Genomic DNA, 20,169 nt, shown 5'->3' on the forward strand with positions numbered 1-20,169 from the left:
TTCAATTTTAATATTTAATATTATATGGGATTTCTTCAACATGAAGATGGTTCCGGCAAAGACCATTTAACCGACATATATATATTCTTGGCGGCGTTTAATTAATATATATATATATATATATATATATATGCGTGTGTGTAGAGCGTCCAGCAATATTGCATATATTTAGATGCCGGTTCAAAGCTAAGCTTGGTGTGGTGGGCGTTTGTGTTTGTTAATTTCTTGACGTTGCCTAAGCTCAGCTCTACAATATTTGGTGTGTTTTAAGTTCTTTGGGTGGATATATAATATATATGTGTGTGCTAAAAGTGGCGGAAAAAGACCAACGTGCCGCAAGGCATAGCAATACTGGGACAGAGCATAGCATTGAAGAATGGCTCTATGAGCCCCTTGTTTTTTCACAACAGCCGCAGCAGCAACAACGACAACGCGGGGGCGGCAGCGGTGGTGGAGGAGGAGGGAGTGAAATATTAGCTTCCGCCGGGTCGTCAATGCTGCTGCGGTTGGATAGGGAGAGAGAGATGTCTGCCATGGTATCGGCTTTGGCGCATGTGGTGGCTGGGGATGAGGAGCTGGCAGCTGCAGAGAGTAGTTTTGTAATTAATAGACAGAGTGAAGATGTTGGTGGTGGTTTGATTTCGTCAAGCGTAGGTGGTTCGGATTCTGGGACGAAGAGAGGACGAGAAGAAGAGGAAGGTGATGGTAGCCAGTCGGTTACCAGGCTTTGTAGAGCTTTTGGTGAATTTCCACGGCAGAGCTCTTCCCCTGTTTTAGGAGGTAATTTCATTTTTCACTTAATTCTTTTGGATTTTACAAGGGTTGACTGATTGAAATAAAATCGTGCACGCGTTCAATTCCTTTCACATGAAGTTACTTGAACAATCCAGACCATAAGAAAAATAATAATAGAGTGATGAATTATCTCTCTTGGCCTCTGTGTTTTGTTTTTATCTGTTCGTTTGTTTTCTTTTTTTTGTTTAACGTTTTTCATATTTGTTGCCAGTATCTGCAGAAGGCTCAAGCACAACACCACCAACACAAACAGCATTCCCTCCAAGCACATTTGTATACAGCGCTACCCAAATAGCAGAACCAATAAGAAGAAGATACAGAGGAGTAAGGCAGAGGCCATGGGGCAAATGGGCAGCTGAAATCAGAGACCCCTTCAAGGCTGCAAGAGTGTGGCTAGGCACATTTGAAACAGCAGAGGCCGCTGCCCAAGCCTACGACGAAGCCGCCCTCCGGTTCAGGGGCAACAAGGCCAAGCTCAACTTCCCTGAAAACGTCCGGCTCCGAACACCGATTGCCGATTCTCCGGCCACCCAACTGACAATTTCTGCTCCTTCCAATACCCTTTTGTCCGTTGCTACATCCACCGAGCCTATTGTCCACTCTCAAGCATTCCAATCCATGCAGCATTCTTCTCATGAGGCTTCAAGAAACCTTCTAAGCTACTGTAAGCCGGTTGATGTGCAGAGGCAGCAACCTATGAGCCTTTATGATCAGATGCTTCTGTCATCCCCTGCAACTCCATCTGTTTCTTCATCTTCTTCTTCTCCACTTGCCTCCTCTGTTTCTTCATCTTCTTCTTCGCCACCACCACCTGCTTTCTCTTCACTTTTTTGGACTCAGTCTTCGCTTCCCCTAAGACCGGCCACAAGTGATCAGAATAGTACAGCTGCTGATTTTCAATCGAAGCAATGGTCCAGCTCTAGTCATTATAGTGGACCCTTCTCAAGATGATTTCATTAACATCCCTTTTTTTTTTTCTTTTTCTAAACTTCTTGACCATAATTGTTTTTCATTGATTATGATATTGTTGCTGCTGAGCCTTGCTATGAAATATATGCACAATTTTATTTTTTTTGTCTGTTTGCTTTTACAAATTATTATTGGGAAGGAGTCAACGCTTGTAATTAGGTTGACATTACTCTTTCAGCTCATGGAGGTTTAGAGGTAAACCCCCGCTGTCGAACACTTCAGTGGGATTTGCATTTTGTCAAAGGAAAAAAGGGGAAAAGGACATCCAGAATTTTGATCAACTGATTGCAATGGGGTTTAGGAACGGGTCTAATCAAAAGAAAGAAAAAGGGGAATGAAGAAAGAAAAATAGAACTTTCAGTTATTGCATAATTAAAAATATTTATTTTTCATCCAAGGTCTTACATTTGATTAATCACTTCTTCCATTTAGCTTGGATACAAAATAAAGTAGGGAGATTCATTATTATACCAAATATAGGAACCCAAATTATTATTAAAAAAAACCCTATATGAAATGGACTTTAGAAACACACCCAAAGCCTATTTACAACATAACAAAAAAGCTTTTAACTTCTTTTAAATTACAAAATTGTCATTGATTTCTTAAAACAAACTCGACTCTAAAATCTCATCATAAAAAAGCCCAAAACACTCAATAGGACATCAAAGTAATTTAATAATCAAAATTCAATTTAATAGGGCAAGCTATCATTTTTTGGGTTTTTTTTTAGTTTGTTTATAGAAATTAAATGGTGTAGGGTTTATTTATAGTTTTAATGCTAAGAATGGGTATATGACTAAATATCTCAATAAGGTAATTAGTAATACCACATCAACCAACTCATTTGGCATGATACACGAAACTTGTGTGTTTTTTGGTTTTTATTCTAAATTACAAGAAAGGGGAAAAAGGGAGAGAAGGGGTGGGAATTTTTCACACATATACTAGTCTATATGTCAACACCCTTCTTCCGTTCGTGTTTTTTGGTTTTTATTCTAAATTACAAGAAGGGTGGAAAAAAAGGGGGGATGGTGGGGCGGGAATTTTTCACACATATACTAGTCTATATGTCAACACCCTTCTTCCACTACGGTAAACCTCTTTTGGCTGTTTGTTGATTTTAAATAAATGAGATTTAATGTGAGGCCAAATATAAAAGAAACAAATGTTGGCACATTAGTACATGAGTTTTTTTTTTTCTAAATACGAAAAAGAAAAGTTACAGCCCAAAGCCTTTTTGGGCAATCAGGGCCGAAAAGGTTGAACTAGTTGGCCAAGGGCGCTCAAAGAGGTCGAAGTAGAAAACATTTACACTAGAAAGAGGAAGTCCATGCTCCTTTAGGGAGGAGAAGTTAAGCCCATGGCAAGAGCATCAATTGCGAAATTTGCTTTTGAGTAAACATGTTGAAATTGAACAGCTTCACAACAGGAACTTAAGTGGATATCCTGAATAAGTAATAAAATTCTCCACAAGCTCATTGAGCCACAAGAAAGAAGCCAACTACAAATCAAAATTTCCAACTCCAGTTCAGACTTAGAGAAATAAGTCATTCAAAACAAAATTTCTCTCATTACAAATTTGGTTCAGCATAAGTCAAATTAAGCAGAGTTCGGGTTTTACAAATATGAAAACCTCAATAAATTTATGGAAAGCCTTGATCAAACAGAACAAGTACTGTAGTATAGTTTTAGCTCAGTAATCATCAAATCCACCACTTACGCCCCTTCTAGACTAAAGAGGCCTCAATTCTGCACGTTTAAAAAGCCTTCCAGGGCTTAAAATAGATTAAAGTTTTGCCAAACTCGAACGTTGGTATCGATTTACAGCTGAAACTTAACAGTTGAAGTTGTTGATAGTCTAGTCCAACACAGACATATTCATCCAGCCCGAATCGAAGCATTTATCCAAGCAGAAATGGAAGTCCATCCCTCCTTTTGTCTTTTTTGGAGTTGGTTTTTCCCTTTTAAGTTTTGTAAAAGACAATTTCGTCTAAAAACAGTTCACTTTCTTATCATTTATTCTAGCTAGAACTATCAATCTTATATTGTGAAAAATTGTGAAGTCCTCACAAGTCTGAGGCAAGAAAAGAACTTACTTGGAAGATATTCCTCACCCAAATTCACAGTCGCTTGTTTAGAAACCAGTAACTTAGGGGGCAAGTTATTTATTTTTAAGAAGTCTGCTAGGATTTTTCATTGCTAGCAGTGGCACACTTGCACACTAAAGAAATTTTATTTGTTGACCAATCAATGGTTTTCAAGGTAATGAGAAACTTTACCCTACCATCACAGGAACACACATAAAACGGGTGAACACTCAGTAAGGAAAGAGAATACTTCTAGGATATGATTGATCAAATCTCTATGTAGAGTAGTGGATAAGATTTAAAAGAAGAAGTCTTCAAATCTTACCGAGACAATCATATCAAAGGAATAATTCATATTAACATACTTAAATGTTCCATCAAAATTAAGCCCACATTATCCAATAAAAAGTTTTTAGAATTGCATTCCAAATTAATTATCTAATTAGATTAAATGATGAAGGGATGATTATGGACTTATGACCCTGAATACAAATACACTATGAGATTGGCCGTTATTCATGAGATGAATGGAATAGGATTGATTTAATGGTTGTAAATTTATTTATTCAAAGTTTGTTTGTAAATAAAATAGAGGCTTACATGCCTCTCCTATCTCAATTTCAATTGTAAATTCTACCTCTCTAAGAATGTAACTCCCTTAAAGTCCATTGGGCTTTACGACTTCTATTCTCAAATAGTTTTGTAAATAGGAAGGTGGAAGCCCGTTGAAGAAGACAAAAGAAGGAATAATCAAGTCCAATAACTTGGATTATTTATGGGTCTAACGCCCAACAACCATGAATGTTTAAGTTGTTAAGACGTGTAATAAAATCAATCACCTTCCAAAGACCTAAGATCTGACATCTTGGCTAGATGTTAGATCGAAATCAAGTCCATAATAAGTCATGAGTCTATAGAAAACTATTGAACTTAACTTAAGGAATGCAAGGTTTTTCGTTAGTAGGAGTGCATATTCCCAATTTCAAATAAAAGAGTTCTATGAAATTGATTTAGTTTTCAAAACAAATAATGGGAGTATTGTACAACTACTAATATGATTTGGAGTAATAGTTGTCCTAGGCCAAGTAGTTTAATTATATTAAACATGAAAATGATGAGACCTTTAAAGACCTCAATTATCTCCAAAACTAAGGAAATAAACTACAGACTTTTTGATGGATGGATGTGCAAGTGCAATGTGCAATGTGTCATCCGTAAAACTCATCAATTTGTTTTCTCTTAGTCGAATTTTCCTTTAACGTTGTTGCATATCCTAAAGTCAATTCATCACCCTGTGCATCTCAATTAATCTATGAAGAATTATATTTGATTTGAAATCCTTGTTTAGATGTCTTCAATAAAACAAAAGCTCTTCAATGACACTCCCACACTTCAAAAGGCATGGTTTAAATTTTCTACATAAAGCAAAAATTGATGTTTCTGTCGACCAAAAAAAAAAAAAAAAAAAAACAGAAGAAGAAGAAGAAGAAGAAGCAAAAGTGGATGTATGAGAATCTAGGTATTGTGGGTTCCTGAGAATTGTTGAAGCTCATCTTCTTCTTCCACTATTCTTGCTTTTTGTGATATACACTTTCACTTCTAAGACCTTAAGCTGGCTTTTGTATGACTTGGAAGGGTGGCGCCGATGGTTCGGAGAGGAGGGAAGAGCGGCGGCCAACAAAAGGGTTGGCTTTTATTTTTATTTCCATTTTGTAAACCTTTTCTTTTTTATACTTTGATCGGTAAAAGCTGCAGGTATGTTCATATGCATCCTATCTTCAATTGCAATTTCTTGTCTTGTTCATGAAATTGATGAACATAAGCGGAATGAGAATGTTAGAATGCTTGCAAATGGTGTTGGGTTCTGTCATAAAGGGTGGGTTATGTAAAAAAGTGGTGGGTTTTGTCGAATCTCTTAATCACAATCTCTCTTTCTCTCAATCCCAAATCGAATCTCTAAGTATGATTTGGGAATTGGGCATACGGAGCGCTAAAAGGGGTATGAGGATTAGAAGGATGAGATTACCCTCAACAGAAGTCGCATGTGCCATTCACGTGGTATTTTTAATGGGTATTTGGATGGAATTATGAAAAAGCCAAAATCAGGGGTGAAATTGATGAATAAATTTAATATGGAGGCTAAATTAACTGAAAAATTAATTTAAAGTGGTAATTTCGATAGTTGAAATAGTTCAGGGGTATTCGGTAGTTTACCCTAAATAAAAGCCCAATCCGAAAAATGCCCCTTCGTGTAAAAGTTCTCAAATCGTCAAGATTGTTCCACGAACCAATCGTAGCCGTCTAATCCCACGAAACCCTAAAATCCCCACCTTGTCTGACCTGTATAAATAAACCCCCTCCTCCTTCCTCTCCCTCGTACCTCCCTTCTACCTTGTAAAATCCTCTTGATTGGGTTGCTCTGATTTCGTCTCCGGTTACATATTATCTGTTGTAGATGTGTTTCTGTATTCTTGTTTTCTTCTGTTGCTTGCTGTGTATTGGTCTGTGGGTTGTGATTATGAACGGTCGATGATGATAGATCCAAAGGCTTGTTTCTCAAGAACATTCGCAGTGGCCGCCTAAGTGCTTTCGCCTTTCGCCGGGCTCGAGAGCGTGTGCTGCTTTTATCCTTCCTTGGATGTCTGAGACTTTTTTCTCTGCTTCTCTGTTTTTCTTAATGCATTCTGTATTTACTGGTTGGTTTTTTATTCTGGGTTTTCGATTTTGTTATCGTTGAGAAATATATTTGGTTCATGCCCACTATTCTTGATTTAGGGTTTGGGGATGAACAGGTCCCTCAAATTGATCTTTCTCCATTCACCTTTGTAAGCTGTTTTCTGTTTGTTTCTGGCTGATCATTGTTGGATGGGATGGATTAATTTATCTCAATTACCCAATGATTTTCAGTTAAATATAATTAATTAATTAATTATTTTTGTTTATAATTTTTTGATACCTGGGTTTTAAACCTCTGTTGTTCTTGGTTTTTTTGTTGTGATTATTTTATTGAATTTAAATGTTTAAATATTATAATCAATGATGACAAAACTAAGGCTTGTTTCTCAAGAACATTCGCAGTGGCCGCCTAAGAGCTTTCGCCACGCCAGGCTTGAGAGCTAATGCTGCTTTATCCTTCCTTGGATGTCTGAGATTTTGCAATACAAAAATCCTCTGGTTTTTAAAATTTGATGCTGTAAATTGGTTTTCTGCTTGGTTTCGGGATTTCCATTAATGTTGCAAATTGTTTTTAAAATCCGGCGTAGATTGTTGAAATTTGGTTTGGCAAAATTTATATTTCCGTACAGTTTTGAAATCCCATTTAAATGTGCTGTATGTTTGGTTTGAATAACCTGTGATGACAAATCTAAGGCTTGTTTCTCAAGAACATTCGCAGTGGCCGCCTAAGAGCTTTCGCCTTCGCCAGGCTTGAGAGCTTGTGCTGCTTTTATCCTTCCTTGGATGTCTGAGGCTGATTTTCTTATACAATCAATCAATTTGGCATTCTCATTCTAACTATGTTTCTTGTTTTACATCTACTGTTTTTAGAAGTTGGTGTTGCTTTTCAACCGGTGCTGATTCCTATTTCTACCTGAAATTTTAGTTCTGGAGACATTGAAAAGTAGAACATTTATAATTTAAATTAAAGACATTGAGAAGGGGAAGTTAGAATGCTTTGATGCTTGGAACAATTGGTGGTTGAAGAGTTAAAGGCTTCCATACTTTGAAATAGACATTCAATCAACGGGAAGTTTCTGACTACCGTAGTTTATTGGCTCTTAGGTCGGTGAAACTGTCCCTATAGCTAAAAGGTCAAGCCGTGAAAAGGATGGGAACAAGTATTCTTCAACCATGCCATTAATAAGTTGAGAGAAAGTAATTAAGGTCACAAACTTTGGGCCATATTGTTGAGCTGTGTGAGAATAGTTTCTTCCGAATTTGTTGCAAGAGAAATCAGCTTTGAAATGAATTAATCGGAAGTAGAGCTTTGAAATGAATTAATCGGAATTAGATTTATTGCAAGAGAAATCAACTTTGAAATGAATTAATCTGCCAAACTTCATTAGACAGAATGTAATGTGGACTCAATTGATTAAGTCATAATTGACATCTTTGGTACCTTTCTTATTTTCTAAATTGTGAAAAGAGTTCATCTTCGGGAATAGTCCCCCAATTCTTTGAATAGCTTGAAGCTTGGATGATGATGCCATTTGTGCTTGGAGTCTCAACAGCTTACTCTATTTCCACCATGTAAAGAGGCAGGTCAAGACATTGGTTGCTCGAATTTTTTTCTAAAATCTGAGACAAAATACGGACAAAGACTGAATCATGAGTTTTCCCAGATGCCAGTGCTATTTTTAATCTCATCGATTTTGAATCCTCTTCCTTCTCCAGGTTTTGTTTCTAAGTATAGTTTTCTGGGGCCATAAAGTTGGGCTTGATATTTTAAAGCTAGTTTTGATGGGCTAAATATAATAAAAACCTATAGCTTATGGGCAAAATTTACTTAAGCCGAAAGCTGCCCTGGGCTAAAGCCCCATGCAGCTGTACACAGTTCCGCCCTTTCATGTAGGTGTTTTCATATTTTTGGGTGCCTTGAAGAATTTCAAAATGGGTATTGTAAATAAATAAAAGCTGAAATATAAAGTAAATAACAAAGTATTTAATGAGGTTCGACAAGGAATGCCACTTCTTCATCTGAAGCTCCAAATTTTCACAAGGCTGAAAAACCTTACATTCCTCCCATCTCATTTCTAAGAAGACTTGCCAAAAGCAAGTAGGATAAGTCATTTAAAGAAATTTTTGATATTTTAAGCAAAGTGAATGTTAATTTACCTTTACTTGATGTCATTAGGAATATGCCAGCGTATGGTAAATTTTTCAAGGAGCTAAATAGTTATAAGAGGAAGTATGGACCTAATGAGAAGGTGATGGTGTATGAAAATGTGAGTCATGTGCTTCAAAGAAAGCTCCACCAAAACTCAAGGATCCGGCAGGTTTTCTATCAATATCACCATTGGAGACGAGCTAGTTTAAAAGGCTATGCTTGACTTGGGGGCTAGCATCAATTTAATGCCCTATTCAATGTACCTTCAATTAGGTTTGGGGGATTTGAAGGCAACAACTATTTCATTGCAACTTGCTAATCGAATAGTGAAATATCTAAGAGGTATAGTGAAAGATATCTTAGTTCAAGTTGTCAAACTAATTTTGCCTGCGAATTTTGTAGTGTTGGACATGGAAGAGGTTCCTATACATGATCGTGAGTTATCTATTTTGCTTGGGAGACCCTTTATGGCCATGACAAAGACTATCATAAATGTGCAAAATGGTCTCATCACCATGATCGTTTTAGGAGAAATTGTACAATTCAAAGTGTTTGAATCTCTTTCTCACCCTTCTAGTTCAATTGATTGTTGTTTGATTGATGTACTTGATTAACTTGTTTTCTCTAAGTTTTTGCTGGCACAATCCAATGATCCATTACAATATATTTTGAGTCAATCTCGAAATGATTTTGATGAAGAATTTGCACTCATGGAGATGGTGGCTGCCTTGGAAGCATTAAAGCCATATCCCTCCACTCTTTCACCTCTTATAGAGCCATTAGAACCATCCATATCTGACCTCATCCCTTTGGAAGAAGATAAGCTAATTAGGGTGCTAAAAGAGTTCAAATCAACCGTTGGTTGGTCTATTACAGATATCAAGGGAATAAGCCCTACCATGTGCATGCATCAAATTTTATTGGAGGAGGGAGTGAAACCAACTCGTGAACCACAAAAAAGGCTCAATCCACACATGAAGGAAGTAGTGAGAGCTGAAGTGTTGAAGTTGCTAGATGTGGGTATTATATACTCGATTTCTAATAGCAAATGGGTCAGCACTGTTCAAGTAGAGCCTAAGAGGATTGGAATCACAGTGGTAAAAATGAGCATAAAGATCTTGTTCAAACGAGACTTGCAGCTAGTTGGTGTGTTTGCACCGATTACAGGAAGTTGAATTCGGACACTAGAAAAGATTATTTTCCTATCCCTTTTATTGATTAAATGCTTGAGCAATTAGCTAGTCACGCATATTATTGTTTACTTGATGGATATTTAGGTTATAATCAAATTGCGATTGCTCCGGAAGATCAAGAGAAGACTACATTCACTTGTCCTTTTGGCACTTTTGAATATATGAGGATGCCTTTTGGCCTTTACAATGCCCCAGCAATATTCCAAAGATGTATGCTGGCAATCTTTTCAGATATGATTGAGAGATTTATTGAGGTATTCATGGATGATTTTTCAGTTTTTAGTTCTTCTTTTGATAATTGTCTTAACCTCTCTAGTGCTTCAAAGATGTCAGGAAACAAATTTGATTCTCAATTGGGAAAAGTGTCAATTTATGGTGAAACAAGGTGTTGTGCTGGGGCATGTAATATCCAGCAAGGGTATTGAAGTTGACAAAGCAAAAATTGACATTATCTCAAATATGGCAGCCCCTACTTCAGTGAAGAGAGTGAGAAGCTTTCTAGGACATGTTGGTTTTTATCGTCGTTACATTAAGGATTTTTCCAAGATCACTCTTCTATTATGCAATCTTTTGGCCAAAGACGTTGTATTTCACTTCGATAAAGATTGTATGATTGCATTTAATACCTTGAAATGTGAACTAACCTATGCTCCTATCATTATGGCACCAGATTGGTCTTTGCCTTTTAAGCTAATGTGTGATGCCTCCGACTATGCTATTGGTGCTGTTTTAGGTCAAAGAGTAAATAAGCTGCCACACGTAATCTACTATGCAAGTCGGACATTAAACAATGCTCAACTCAATTACTCTACAACTGAGAATGAGTTATTTGTTGTTATTTTTGCTTTAGAGAAATTTCGTTCATATCTTGTTGGCTCTAAAGTTATTGTTTACTCTGATCATGCAGCTCTTAGGTTTTTGTTGACCAAGAAAGATGCTAAACCACGTTTGATAAGATGGATACTCTTGTTACAAGAGTTTGACCTAGAAATTCGAGACAAGAAAGGGAGTGAAAATGTTGTTGTTGATCACTTGTCGCGCCTTGTTGATGAAAACCATGGAGATGGACAAATTTTGCCTCTCAATGAATCATTCCCGGATGAACAACTCTTTGTCATTCAAGATAAAGAGCCATGGTATGCTGATTTTGTCAATTATCTTGCTTATGATGTAATTAGAGATGATTTGACTTTTCAGGAAAGAAAGAAGTTCTTTTCAAAGATATTATTTACTAACTCAAACATCGGGCGGACAGGGCAGTTTATGGGCTTCCAAATTGTAGTCCAGACCCTATCCTTTTTACAACGGGCCAAACCATAACCCAAAAAATAGGGCCTAGTTTGGGCCAGCCCATCAGGCTCGGGCCATTTTCACTGGCCTACTTCTAAGTGTTTTTCCAAATAATAATAATTGAATTTTTAATGAAAATTATTGTATGGTGAAGCACCCAATCACTTCCAAACGGGCTCCTAGAGAACGTTCAGACACCAGTTATAGAAACGCAAAGTATTTTGATATTGGAGGCAAAGAAGGAGGGTTTCTGGCAACCTCAAATTGTTAAAGGGTTTCAGGGTAAACCATTCTGTTTATCTACACATAGAAGCTGATATACGTTTCTGCAGAGAAATCTCTGTTTTCTTTACCAGTTTTGCAATACTCTTGTTCCTCTCTCTTTAGTTCACTGTCTCTGCCCTCTCTTTGTGTAGGTCCTCTAAATTCGGAGTACCAAAGATTGAGATAGAATGAAGTTTGAAAAAGAGGTAACTTTGAAGTCCTTGATTCGCCAATTCGAACATGGGTTTAAGGCTCTTTCTCGTTCGAACTTGATTTCATCTTCTGGGTTTCACATATCTGTGGCTGGTCTTCTGGGTATTGCTGGTTTTGTTTTAGCTCTCAAAGACTCGAAATTGAGCAGGCTAAGCAGCTTAGACTGGCTGCCCAAGACTGACAATGGTTCTCCGAAGCTGCGCTTGGTACCTGGCTTGCAAAACCTTGGAAATAATTGTTTTCTTAATGTGATTTTACAGGTAACACTTGAGTATGTGGTTTCTTGTAGCATGGTTGCCTTCTAAGAATACAGAGCAAAGGAGGGAAAGCAGAAAAACAAATACTTCAGTTTGATTGCGTTTGCTGTCTTATAAACTGCTTGGAAATGGAAATCGGTTATATACACATACACACTCTACGTTAACACCATTGATCAGGTTAAATAATATGAGATTGTTCACACACACGCAAACACAGCCCCACTGACAGGTTAAATTATGTCTGAAAACATAAAAGAGAACATTATATGCATTCTTGCACGTGTGCTGAAGTGTTCGTTGACTGATACGTGTTTGAGTCGATGGAAATCGATCACACAGAGAGAGATTATGTTGTCAGACTCATGATTAATACCTTTGATTAGGTTAAATAATTTCTAAAAACATAAAAGAGAAGATTATGTGCGTCTGTGTGTTTTCTCATACCAAATTCAAAATGAATGCAGTTCTGTAGTTTATAATGATTGTGTGATTTATTGTTGGTTTTCTTTTCTCCCTTGAAAATTTCTCAGGCTCTGGCTAGCTGTTCATACTTTCAACCCTTTCTTCAAAAGGTTTTAGAGGAATATGAGTTCTCAGCAGTTGAGGATGAGGTTTCTGGCTTTCCTCTTGCAATAGCATTGGCTGCTTTATTAGAAGGTTAGGTTCAAACCTATTAGAATCACTTGAATTTTGTTTGAGTGGAAATGTAAATGCCTTTTGGTATACTACTTTGTTTAGTAAGACATAAAATGAAGTCATATATCATCATGTCTTAAAAATTTAATAACTTTCTGGCTTTTCTATGAGGTGTACCATATTAATTTTATAGTATTTCTGTAGATTTACGTGTAGTTGGTGGAGGAAGAGTTGTATTAAGTCCACGAAGAGTCATGCTTGCAATGGCACATTATATTCAGAATTTCGATCTAACAAGCCAGCAGGTGTTATTTTGCCTTCTATGCACAACTTGAGCAAATTAAAATTGAATGTCTAATACATAATACTTTTGCACGTAGGATGCAGCAGAAGCATTTCTTCATCTTCTGTCCTCTTTAAGAGAAGAATTTTCAGATTGTTATCTTCCAAATCAATGTTCTTTAGTAGAAGTATTTGCTTCTAATTGTAGGATTATTACTCCAAAGAGAATGGAGAACCAGAGTGAACAGGCAAGATGGCAACAACACTACCTTGGACCATTTGATGGAATTCTGGGTAGCATCCTAACATGTCGAAGTTGTTCGTCGCAGGTTCACATGACTTTTTAAAGGAACTTCATATTATGAAACACTTATTTGAGTTATACTTAATCTCATGTTCGCACATATGCACAGTTTATTATTTGTAACTCTGGCGTTGGTAGGTGTGCTACTGTTTCTGTTTCCAAATCCACTCCTTTGAACTTGAGCGAATTTCACATGCCTAATTTTCCTTAAATTGTTTCGAATTTTGCATCTTTCAGTCTTGGTCATCGTAGTAGGCTGTCTTCTTGTGTTTTAGGTGCGAAATGTTAGCAAATGAAGTTATTTGTTCACAATATACCACTTTCACTTGCCACTGTTCAATTCTTCAGCCATGATTTATCTTTTTATTTAAGGCATCATTAAATTTTGTATCTTTCAGATCTCGCCTCTTTTATTTTGCAGATATCATTGAATTTGGAATCTTTTCACAGTTTGCCTCTTTCGCCAGTTCTTGATGGTGGTGAGACAATTGTATGTGAACTGAAGTTTTCACTCTTTGATATTGTGTATGTTTGAGCCTATCACTGAACTTCTGTTCTTATGATTGTTCTCTTCTAAAACTAAATGTCACCTTTTTACAATTCTTTTTCTTCTTAATCTAATTTATTTCTATTTAGATGGTTGGATGTAACTTGGAGGATTGCCTGAAGCAGTTCACTGTTGCTGACAGAGTTGAGAATTACCACTGTAACCATTGTTGGCATATTGCTGCGGTCAAGTATTTATTTGCTAGAGGAGTAAATGAGGTAATTTTATAGTCTTTATCCCCAATAAGAATATGTATGCAACTCAATAGCCTTATTTACCATATGATGAATGCAGCAGTATTATGGTTTTCGTTACTCCTTTATCTTTGTTTTCCTTTCCTTGTCCTTTTGTTTTCGTCTTTGTTGTAAAAAAGAAAGAAAGTCTTCTTACACATTATGTAAAGAAATGATGATACTCAAACACCATCAGATCCTAGATTTCTAAAGGTTTAATAGAGGGAAGCCTGATAGGATAGTTAGAAACTTGGCACCTCAAATTATTTTGAACCAGGTTGGTTGCTGCATGCAGACATAGCGGTCTGTGCCTTTTATATAATACACTATGGTTGACTCTTACTCGTTCCTAAACATGCTTTTAGAATTTCCAGAATACACTAGTAACAGCCTCTTTTGATATTCTTTAAGTAACATTTTAGTATTCCAACACCCTACTTCTTACATTATAAAAAACTAAAAACATTCCTTCATAATTTATTACATTCCATAAATGCTTTGCATCCCTGGGACACTTAAGTAACATCTTTCATGCTTAGATGTGTGACCAGACTGCTTTTTAGGGACAATACTAGTTTTGTTTTTTTAATTTATCCTATTTTACCTTATGCTAGCCTTAGTCTGGCTCTTGAGGTTCTTATCCCTTTCTTTCAGAGCTATTGACTGCTATAAATACTTAATTGTTGCTTGTGTGTGCTTGTTTTGCAGGCAGATATTGAAAAGATTAAGAGATGCACTGAGCAAGATTCCTGTGACTGTCGAAGACTTTTTCATCTAGATAAGCTACCGTGGTCAAATAAATTTTCATGTACTCTCAAGCAAATAAGTATTGCTCGTTGCCCAAAGGTTTGTTTTTTTTGTTGTTTTATTATTTTCATAAGCTCTGAGGTACTTTCCAGGTGTCAACACTGATGAACAGTTCTTGTTCGCAAGAAAGATAAATGGGAATTGGGAACTGTTTGGCATGACATGGTAGTCATCTTGAAGACTTGGTTTTATTTGTGTGGAATCCTTGCTGTGCACAAAACAAAAAATGTATAATACCCATAATGAGAATAACTCAGCTGCTTCATCCAATATTTCTTTTTTGCTTGAGGCATCATCTAAAAGATTGAGTAAGGAAATTTGGCATGACATGGGTATCTAAAAAGGTGTTGGAATCAGCTTATTATGGTTAAAAGAAAAAGGAAGGAAAATTCTGTAGGAAGAGATGTAGATATTTCCATAAGACAAAAGAAGCCCAATCTAACTAAAAAATTATGGTCAATGTGTTTATTATCGTTCATTTTGGGGAAGCTACTGTAAATGTAACTGTCAAATATGCATGAACCCAAAGTGGATTGACTTGGCATGTTTGGTTCTTGAGGTTTAGTAACAGGATCCAACATTCCGTTATATTTTTTTCTTTTCCTTATTGTCTTCATTTGGCTTGTAGAAAAAAGGAAAAAGAAGGTAAAAGAAAAACAAAGGAATTTTCATTTCACTTTGTGACCCCACATCAAAGAGAGACTGGAATGTTTATTGATAGTTATGAAATTTTCTGATATCACATGTCATCAGGTTTAAACATCAAATATTTAATATCACGGGTCATCATGTTTAAACATCTAATGAAAGTAGATTATTTTTATATCAACAGAAGCTTCAAAATTATACAAAAGATACATTGCGTAGGATGGGTTTAATTATGTTGGTAAAGCTAAGCCTGAATTGGGAATTGAACCACATGGTTATGTGAAACTATGAATGAGAAGATTAGAGGAAAGCTAAAAACTTGACCAGAACAACCCAAACTAGTTTATTTGATCTCGTTACCTATGACTTACATCAGTAACATAACCCTGTTTGCAAAAAAGATACAGGATTCTTGGAATTTTTTTTCATAATTCAGCTACTCTGCTCTAGTTGTTTTCTCACTTTCTGTATTCTGTATTTTATTGAGGTATCCTGACATCTTCCTTTTCCTCTAAAGACCGTAGTTATGTACTTCAATCACTAAGAATATCCATTGGTCTGATTGTGTCCTTGCAGATTCTATGCATTCATCTTAAACGTGTTTCAATCAATGTATTTGGAGAACTTGTAAAACTTCAGGTATTTTAAACTTTCCTGCTGTACTTTATTTGATCCATGAGAACATATGTACGCCAATGCATATAGCATTTGAAATAATTGGACACATGTCACCAATTTCTGTACTCAGATTAAAATATAAGTACGCCAATGTGTCATTGCCTTCCTTTTTTACCCCTCTTCTTTCTTGCTTATGTTACCTGATAACAAATATTCCTTGCTTGGGAATATGGTTTGAAAGATGTCATAGTAGTGGGCTGCTGTACTGGTGATTGTAGGGCCGTATTTCTTTTCCATTGGTTTTGGACCTTTCGCAGTTCACAACAAGGGGGTCAGAAATAAACAGTTGGGAAGAAAACATGAGAAGAGGGCAAGCTCAGGTACAAAGTAGAAACCCCAGCACTCGTTCCAATCAGTTCACTATGCAGTATGATGAGAGAAAGCATAATAATGTCTATGGATTAACGAGAGGAGGAATATCAGAAGAATTAGCTTCAGATATATCTCGATTTGCTGCAAATGCACAAGATTTACCAGGAGAATCCAGCTTTCCCCAAACTGCAGGGTTTTCAAAAACCATGCACTCAGGATTAGATCAGGTAGTTTAAGTATGCTGTTATCCTTGTATATGGTTTGATTTTAGAGTAATCCGGCTTTTGCTTTTCCTCATAAAAGAGCAAGTTTTGCATCTAAACCCTGTATTTGTTTTTCACTTACAAAAATATATTATATATTTTTTGTTGTGTTTGATGAATAACAAACTTTTAGGTTGAATATTAACGTTTGTGTACTTAGTGCAGTGGTCTAAGAGTTGCGAAGATCCTTGTTTGTACCATCTTGTTGCTGTTGTTGAGCATTTTGGAAGAGCTGGAAGCGGGCATTACACTGTTTACAGAAGCGTGAGAGCTGATTTATGCGAAGAAGAATCTGATGATCAGTTTGAGGCTGCTGCTCCATGCTGGTTTTCTATTTCAGATTCAGAAGTGTGTCGTGTTTCAAAGGAAGCTGTTCTTGCTGCAGAAGCTAGCTTGCTCTTCTATGAAAAAAATGAAGGCTGAAGAATGCACCTGCAGAAAATCGGTTATAATCTGTTCCAAGGATTCCAGTTTACTCCAGAAAGCTCAAATGCTGATACATGAAATGCAGTTCAAGAAAAAGGCGGTTTAAGATAGCCAGGGTAATGCCCATAGGCTTCTGCAACTTGAGAGACCTGGAAATGTCCGCATAGCAAGGCTAGTTGGACTACACAACCTCCATTTTGAAATTTTCACAAAAGGAAAACTTGGAATGTGTACACTACCTCGCATGCAAATTCAACCTCAACAGTAGAATTCTTAGCTAGAAACCGAAAATTAAAAAAAGACAAACAATAATGGAGTTGAGAAAAATCACATTTACATGTGACATCTTGTATTTTAGTCGAGTTATAATATTTGTGAATTTTAATGATGTCTCATTTGTGTATTGTCTGCTGGTAGCATCCTCGCAAATCTGTTGCTGTTTCTTGTGTATCCAAATCTTTTGGTTCGGAAATGCTATTGTGAGTGCCTGCAGTAATTTTCCGATTGCCCTTTCTCTAAGTTGTGCTTCCCACTTACTTGGGGTTAGGCAAGTGGTGAGGGAGGGTGAAGAAACATGTTAGGATTATTATAATAGGCGAGTGCAGGCGCTTGCCCTCCCTCCTTTTGAGATCCACCCAAGAAATTGCCCAGCTGGTTTGTTGTGTTTTTGGAGCATGGTGCAAAGCCTGCAAGATGTTCGACTAAATGCCCCAAAGAGGAGGCTGAGATAGGGGCAAATCCAACAGAGTACACCTTGCATATTCAAGTATTGGCATATTGCTGCCCACATATATGTCTATGAACATGTTGCACTCTTGCCAGCAAGTGATTATGGCTCAATTGCTTGGGTGTTAATGAATTTGTTTGACTTATTGGTGTGCTTAATATTATGCAATGTGGTTGTATAAAAGCTTTTATCGAAAACTAATATCATTATGAATGATATACTGCATTTAGTTTTAGCTTTAAAAAAACATGTAATTATTGGTACTAATGAATTAAGCTAAGTGCCTTCAGTTTTAGCACCAGCAGATTGTGTGAAATAAATAGTTGAAAACTTAATCAATATTTGATTTCGCCCTCGAAAGAAAAATTCATGGATCCACCATTGATTGTTATATACCATATTAGAATGTTAGTATCCAACCCAAAACTAACTGGCAATAAGTAGAGAAGCCCAAAATCTTTGAAGGACAATTGCACAGCTTCCATCTTCCAAAATGAGATACTCTCAACATACATATTTGTCTTCAAATTCTGGCCTAAAGTTCTTACGTACGAGACCCGAATCCAATATGCAGTCATTAATTCTTAGAAAGGTTTGTCCGCACACATCATCATTGGACTATGTCCTTTTCTCTTAAGAGAAGAAATTCGATGACATTATTCCTGTCACAGTGATCCGGTTCAAATGTATAACATATTTGAATTTATTGCTTAATATTAATTTTTAAATATACCTGTCACTATATGCTATCCCACCACAACAACACTTTCACACGACATAAACAACAACACGTAATTTTTTTTCCGCCTTTCTTTGTCTCCTCAAAACATTTGAATAGTTGACATGAACAACCACTGAAGTATGAAGACGAACATTATTAATGCACACTCTTTTTTTTAGTGCAACCAAGATGTGAAATATATGTAATGATCATTGATCAACAACCAGCAATGAAATATGTACTTGAACACACCTCTTTGCAGCAGCTGGTAAGACATATATATAACTTGATTAAACAATTAATCTCGAAAGAGTGGCTTAGTGCTGCTAATGATAGACTTGATTTAAATATTGGTTAGGTTTGGAAAACTTGCCTTTTCCAAGTTGTCGTCTTTGAATTTAATATTGCTTTAGATTTGAAAAAAGTTCCGTTTAGTTAGTGGTGCTCATGAATGCATATATAAAAATGCTTTGAGGGGAGGGATAAAAGGACATTTTTCACCAATGAACTACTGGTGCATCATATTCCCCATGGATTGGGAGGAAGCAAAGGTTTTGTGAACAGAAGACCTGTACAGAGCACCATCCCATAAGATAATAAATATTGTTTTTATAGCTTTACAATATTTTCTGGTAGCATGTATTTTCAGCAGTTTTTCTCATATTTTGTGTAGAGGATTGAGGATATATGTCTAGATTGAGACTAAGCTAACACTCTTCTGAGTTTTGGGCTAGCTAGGAAGCAAAACTTAACTTGCTAGTACTGCTTGAACAAAACTGCAATATACCAAGGTTTTGAAAAGCGTTTTTGAGGCTTGCGAGAGTCATGGGGAGGCGTCGTCAAATCGCCTCAAGGCGCAGCTTGTTTAGTTATGGATTGGAGGCTTTTTACTTGCTGGAGTGTAATCCATAGCCAGAAAATCATTGCTCTCATCTGGCACCTCTTCTTTCTGTTTAAAGGGGTCATGAAGATCATGGCTCTTCTGATGACCATCATCAGCACTCTTACTAACCACTCCCAAGCTTCGTCCTGCGACGAATCACAAACACAAGACATAAACCAAGTTTAATTAGTGCTAAGTAATTGGACTTAATTTGTGCAATTTGTATTATGTGTCAAAACAAGAAGAAATATATATAAATAATTTACCTTCAGCTGTGATAGAGATGAAACAAAGCAAGATGAAGGCCACAAGGAGAAGGTGCTTGAACGGTATGGCGGCCATATGATCTTAATAATTAGACTTGGTTATAGCTTGAGCTAGTCCAAGTAGTAGTGCAACATGTAATATTGATCAAATCTCAAGTCCTTCTATCTGCATATATAGAGAGTGCCTTGATGGTCAGGGTCTTTATAGACAGATGGATGAACAGTCTTGTGCTACCTAGATACTTAGACATGTGCTGCAATTGGACTGCGACTTAAATTTGTAGTAACTCTCTACGTGAGCAAGAAGGTCTTACAGTGTCAACATCAATGTCTCCTGCTGGTCTAGTGTGGAAAAGATGCTTGGACAAAACCCTCTTATTAATGACCAAAAATTCATTAATGCAGTTTTGTCATCTGCTTCAATTTGGCAACCAGCTACTTAAAAGGGGTCTCGCTTTTGTTCGAACCAAGGTGAGGAGGCTATAGCCTATAGTCGAGGTGAATTTTATTATTTTAGAGGGATACAAAAAAAGATGA

General features: G+C 36.7%; 3 protein-coding genes and 4 non-coding genes across 9 annotated transcripts; 6 read left to right on the forward strand and 1 right to left on the reverse strand.

The window, feature by feature from the left end:
• Positions 1-1,873, forward strand: LOC103342762 (ethylene-responsive transcription factor ABR1-like). 2 transcript variants are annotated; one of them, XM_008246401.3, is made up of 2 exons: positions 1-780; positions 1,016-1,873. In XM_008246401.3, the coding sequence occupies exons 1-2, from the start codon at positions 297-299 to the stop codon at positions 1,744-1,746; spliced, it is 1,215 nt and encodes a 404-aa protein (XP_008244623.2). In that variant the 5' UTR covers positions 1-296; the 3' UTR covers positions 1,747-1,873. The 2 variants fall into 2 exon arrangements, with proteins under 2 accessions (XP_008244623.2, XP_016652354.2); XM_016796868.2 differs by having other exon boundaries at positions 2-780; positions 1,007-1,873.
• Positions 1,874-6,378: 4,505 nt separating this feature from the next.
• Positions 6,379-6,504, forward strand: LOC148920817 (small nucleolar RNA SNORD14). The gene has a single exon (XR_016123485.1). It is a non-coding gene; the product is annotated as a small nucleolar RNA SNORD14 (small nucleolar RNA).
• Positions 6,505-6,628: 124 nt separating this feature from the next.
• Positions 6,629-6,730, forward strand: LOC148920818 (small nucleolar RNA snoR99). The gene has a single exon (XR_016123445.1). It is a non-coding gene; the product is annotated as a small nucleolar RNA snoR99 (small nucleolar RNA).
• Positions 6,731-6,885: 155 nt separating this feature from the next.
• LOC148920819 (small nucleolar RNA SNORD14) lies at positions 6,886-7,007 on the forward strand. Its single transcript, XR_016123465.1, has one exon. It is a non-coding gene; the product is annotated as a small nucleolar RNA SNORD14 (small nucleolar RNA).
• Positions 7,008-7,201: 194 nt separating this feature from the next.
• On the forward strand, positions 7,202-7,325 carry LOC148920820 (small nucleolar RNA SNORD14). The gene has a single exon (XR_016123474.1). It is a non-coding gene; the product is annotated as a small nucleolar RNA SNORD14 (small nucleolar RNA).
• A 3,983-nt stretch (positions 7,326-11,308) lies between these two features.
• Positions 11,309-17,423, forward strand: UBP27 (ubiquitin-specific protease 27). 2 transcript variants are annotated; one of them, XM_008246402.3, is made up of 11 exons: positions 11,309-11,444; positions 11,579-11,899; positions 12,430-12,556; positions 12,740-12,840; positions 12,916-13,146; positions 13,543-13,611; positions 13,758-13,886; positions 14,610-14,747; positions 15,933-15,995; positions 16,253-16,573; positions 16,775-17,423. In XM_008246402.3, the coding sequence occupies exons 2-11, from the start codon at positions 11,615-11,617 to the stop codon at positions 17,030-17,032; spliced, it is 1,722 nt and encodes a 573-aa protein (XP_008244624.2). In that variant the 5' UTR covers positions 11,309-11,444; positions 11,579-11,614; the 3' UTR covers positions 17,033-17,423. The 2 variants fall into 2 exon arrangements, with proteins under 2 accessions (XP_008244624.2, XP_088908889.1); XM_089052763.1 differs by having other exon boundaries at positions 16,253-16,582; positions 16,775-16,996.
• Positions 17,424-19,072: 1,649 nt separating this feature from the next.
• On the reverse strand, positions 19,073-19,830 carry LOC148920821 (uncharacterized). Its single transcript, XM_089043978.1, has 2 exons — positions 19,633-19,830; positions 19,073-19,512 (listed from the first exon to the last, which is right to left on the reverse strand). The coding sequence occupies exons 1-2, from the start codon at positions 19,706-19,708 to the stop codon at positions 19,349-19,351; spliced, it is 240 nt and encodes a 79-aa protein (XP_088900104.1). The 5' UTR covers positions 19,709-19,830; the 3' UTR covers positions 19,073-19,348.
• Between the last annotated feature and the right edge of the window lie 339 nt (positions 19,831-20,169).

Source organism: Prunus mume, linkage group LG1 (genome assembly GCF_029339155.1).
Source record: "Prunus mume cultivar Tortuosa linkage group LG1, ASM2933915v1, whole genome shotgun sequence".
In the NCBI taxonomy this organism is placed as follows: Eukaryota; Viridiplantae; Streptophyta; class Magnoliopsida; order Rosales; family Rosaceae; genus Prunus; species Prunus mume.

Coding starts and splice junctions, on each gene's coding strand:
- UBP27 (XM_008246402.3), top strand. CDS start 11,615: ATGAAGTTTGAAAAAGAGGTAACTTTGAAGTCCTTGATTCGCCAATTC. Junction 12,841..12,915: donor TCGATCTAACAAGCCAGCAG/GTGTTATTTTGC, acceptor TTTTGCACGTAG/GATGCAGCAGAAGCATTTCT. Junction 13,147..13,542: donor GTCGAAGTTGTTCGTCGCAG/GTTCACATGACT, acceptor TTTATTTTGCAG/ATATCATTGAATTTGGAATC.
- LOC103342762 (XM_016796868.2), top strand. CDS start 297: ATGTGTGTGCTAAAAGTGGCGGAAAAAGACCAACGTGCCGCAAGGCAT. Junction 781..1,006: donor CTCTTCCCCTGTTTTAGGAG/GTAATTTCATTT, acceptor ATTTGTTGCCAG/TATCTGCAGAAGGCTCAAGC.
- LOC148920821 (XM_089043978.1), bottom strand. CDS start 19,708: ATGGCCGCCATACCGTTCAAGCACCTTCTCCTTGTGGCCTTCATCTTG. Junction 19,513..19,632: donor CATCTCTATCACAGCTGAAG/GTAAATTATTTA, acceptor GATTCGTCGCAG/GACGAAGCTTGGGAGTGGTT.